General features: G+C 49.7%; 1 protein-coding gene across 1 annotated transcript in view; it reads right to left on the bottom strand.

Annotated features, from left to right (window-relative positions):
- RXFP3 (relaxin family peptide receptor 3) overlaps positions 1–3,244 on the bottom strand; it is a 4,585-nt gene extending 1,341 nt beyond the window's left edge. The window contains exon 1 of the mRNA XM_075328346.1: positions 1–3,244. This exon is cut by the window's left edge and continues 1,341 nt beyond it. Coding sequence (XP_075184461.1) covers positions 1,565–2,863 — 1,299 coding nt within the window. The 5' untranslated portion in view covers positions 2,864–3,244 and the 3' untranslated portion in view covers positions 1–1,564.
- Between the last annotated feature and the right edge of the window lie 414 nt (positions 3,245–3,658).

Here is a 3,658-nt window from a genome sequence, read left to right as displayed (position 1 = left end):
AACTCAGCTCTGCTACATCTGCACACTATGGAAAAAGCCTTGCTGGGGAATGCACTGATGTATAGGATGATACATGACAAACACAGCTCTGCTACATCTGCACACTATAGAAAACATTGCTGGGGAATGCATTGATTTATAGGTTGATAGATGACAAACTCAGCTCTGCTGCATCTGCACACTATGGAAAACCTTGCTGGGGAATGAACTGATTTATAAGATAATAAATGACACATGACAGACACAGCTCTGCTACATCTGCACACTATCACACTGTGGAAAACCTTGCTGAGGAATGCATTGATTTATCGGATGATATATGACAAACTCAGCTCTGCTACATCTGCACACTACGGAAAACCTTGCTGCGGATTACACTGATTTACAGGAAGATGTGAATAACCTTGTAACAGGTGAATAAAATCTGGACTGACATATATCCGACACTAGATCACAGGGTGATATGTAGATGTAGCAGAGCTGATTGTGTTCTCAAGCACACAACACACATGGAAACAGGTGACTGACATAGTGGGCTCTGCTGCATACCCCAAGCCAGAAATGACCTTCTGACTAATATTTTTAATTGAATGACATAGTGGGCTCTGCTACATCAATATGACCGCACACAGCCCTAGTCAAAAGTGACCTCCTATTTTTTTATGCATTTATGCAAAAAAATTACAATTTATTTAAAAAAATAAAATATGTTTAACATTTTTGCAATTTTCTATGGAGAAGGAAAAAAAAAACACATGGTGTGAACATACCCCAAATAATGTTTGCATTATATCCAGTGACATTTATGATTTGTATCCAAAAGTGTCTGATTAAAAAGAACATCTTCAACAATTGCTCTGGAAAGATCTTGGCGTAGATTTTAAAAAAATAAGTCTTGGATATAGATGTAGCAGAGCTGAGTTTGTCATCTTCAATAATTCCAGCTCTGCTGCATCTGTTGGCACAATGTGTCTTTATAGGTATAAGGCCGGAGTCACACTTGTGAGAGACTTGCATGAGTCTCGCATCGCATCCCCCGGCACGGCCGCACGCTCTCCTGACAGGAGCGGGCCGGCTGCATGTATTTCTATGCAGCTGAGATGCTCCTGTCCAGAGAACGGCAGGCCGTGCAGGGGGATGCGATGCAAGACTCTTGCGAGTCTCTCACAAATGTGACTCTGGCATAAAGGTGTGTTCCTTTAAGGCCAGAGTCACACTTGCGAGTGACTCTTGTGAGTCTCGCATCGCATCCCCCGGCACGGCCGCACACTCTCCTGACAGGAGCGGGCCGGCTGCATGTATTTCTATGCAGCTGAGACGCTCCTGTCAGGAGAGTGTGCGGCGGTGCCGGGTAATGCGATGCGAGTCTCTCGCAAGTCTGGCATGGCATTACCCAGGCACAGCCACAGGCTCTGCTGACAGGAGTGGTCGGCTGCATGTATTTCTATGCAGCTGAGACGCTCCTGTCAGGAGAGTGTGCAGCCGTGCCGGGTGATGAGATGCGAGACTCATGAAAGTGTGACTTAGGCCTTAAGGATAGATCCTGGTGGGCACCCCTGGTGGGCTAGTAGCGCTGCTCTGTGGAGCTGCTGGGCAGGAGGTCATATCTGCCGTTGTAGATCACAGCTCCTGGAGGATAACAGATCACGTCGGGTTCCACAGGGTTGATGGGCACCATGCCATGAGCCTGCTCGTCCTGCTCGGGTTTGGTGGTGGCAGTGAAGGGGCGCATGTTGGTCAGGGATGGAGAGGTCATCCGCCAGAAGAGGTTCTTCAAGGCTTTGCGGAATTCCCTGCGCATCAGGCAGTAGAGGATGGGGTTGAGGCAACTGTTGGAGTGAGCCAGGCAGACAGTGATGGGGAAGATGTAAGCCTGGGTGGTGAAGTACTCATAGCCAAACTGGACCACATTCAGCTTGATCAGGATCCCCCAGGTGGTCAAGGCTTGGTTGGGCAACCAGCACAAGAAGAAGGACAGGACCACGATGGTCACAGACTTGGTCACCTTGGATCTCCTCTTGGTGCTGGAGGAACTTACATTCCTATCACTGATAAAGCGAACCAGAAGTAAGTAACAAATAGTGATGATGGCTAAAGGGATGACAAAGCCCAGCAGAACCTTCTGGGCATGGTACAGCCCCAACCAGAACTGGGCATTGCCATGGTTCACTGGAAACTTCACCAAGCAGAGGACCTCGCTGGAGACCGTGGCCGTGGTGGAGAAGATGGCATTGGGTAAAGAGGCCACGATGGCCGAGACCCAGATCAGCACACTCACCCACTTAGCGGAACATCCTATAGGTCTGCGCTTTGATTTCAGCGCTGAAGCCACCGAGTAATACCTGGCCACACTCATGGCTGTGAGGAAGAAGACGCTGGCGTACATGTTCATGGCGGTCACATAGGACACGATCTTGCACATGGCTTTGCCAAACAACCAGCTGAAGTCCAAGGCGTTCTCCACCGCCCAGAAGGGCAAGGTCAAGACGAACTGGAAGTCTGTGATGGCCAGGCTGGTGACGAAGAGGTTAATGGAGGACTTCTTCCACCCTTGCTTGGTCTTCATCAGGTACAGCACCAGGACGTTGCCCACCAGCCCCAGGGCGCAGACCACCGAGTAGACGATGGAGATCATGATCCTCACGATGGCCGAGCTGTCCCCGATAATGTCGGATTTCTCAAAGTTGAAGCCCCTGAAGAAGTCCTGGAGGCTCTCATTGCTCCTGTTCAGCTGCCTCTCCTCGAAGAAGAGTGGAAACATCCCCAGCAGATCGCTCTGCTCTGCCTCCTGCATGATGGCAGCTACTGAGCGATCACAGCCCGTGCGATCAGTGTCCAATGCATGGCCAATCTGTATCTGCATCCGATCCAGGTGAGATCAGCGAGTCCATCCGAGTGTAGGAAGCTGTGATCGGCCAGGTGCCCTCCAGTGAGGGAACACTCTGCACTTCTTCATGTCTCCAACTTATATTACACATTGATCCCTCGTCATTCGGGGCTATCCCTGTGCCGGAGCATGCGCAGTGCCTGCTGCTGGAGCTGCCCGAGGTGCTGGGGAGAGCAATGCAAGGAGCTGCAGTGACAGGAGGAGTTCTCCAAGGTGCTGAACCGAGAGGAATAACCTGCAGCTCCTGAAGGATGAGACAGAAGAGAGAGGGATGGAATATAAGCAATCCCTCTAAGTGGGTGTGACATGGGGGTGGAGGGTGTGCAGGACCCGGGGAGCCAGGGCTGCCCCCCTCCTGGTCACACACTATCTGATCAGTCCTGCGCTGGAAGTGTAAATATTTATCATAGAATTTCCAATGTATCAATTTAGGCAAAACAAAAAGAGAGAAAAAAACCCTACAATGGCCACTAGGGGGAGATCGTGTTATAAGTTCCTAGAAGTAGCTCCTGATAGAGGAGGAGGAGGAGGAGGGGGAGAGGAGCAAGATCCAGGAATTTTCGGATCACAGATCTATTTTTATGTTGCTACAAGTCAAGTTTTATGATTGTTTTGAATTGATCCTCTTGGTGGTGATAATCCGGGGCGGTCACTAGGATGATATTCGAAAGGGCATGATAGGAGGTGAGATGATAAAATGTCCTATCATTAATGAATGAATGTGAACCAGGGGTGGTCATATGATGGGTGCAACCTGTGCAGCCGTACAGG

Source organism: Anomaloglossus baeobatrachus, chromosome 1 (assembly GCF_048569485.1).
Source record: "Anomaloglossus baeobatrachus isolate aAnoBae1 chromosome 1, aAnoBae1.hap1, whole genome shotgun sequence".
Classification (NCBI taxonomy): domain Eukaryota; kingdom Metazoa; phylum Chordata; class Amphibia; order Anura; family Aromobatidae; genus Anomaloglossus; species Anomaloglossus baeobatrachus.
The sequence above is the reverse complement of the archived record's forward strand: the minus strand, read 5'-3'. Positions and strand labels throughout refer to the sequence as shown.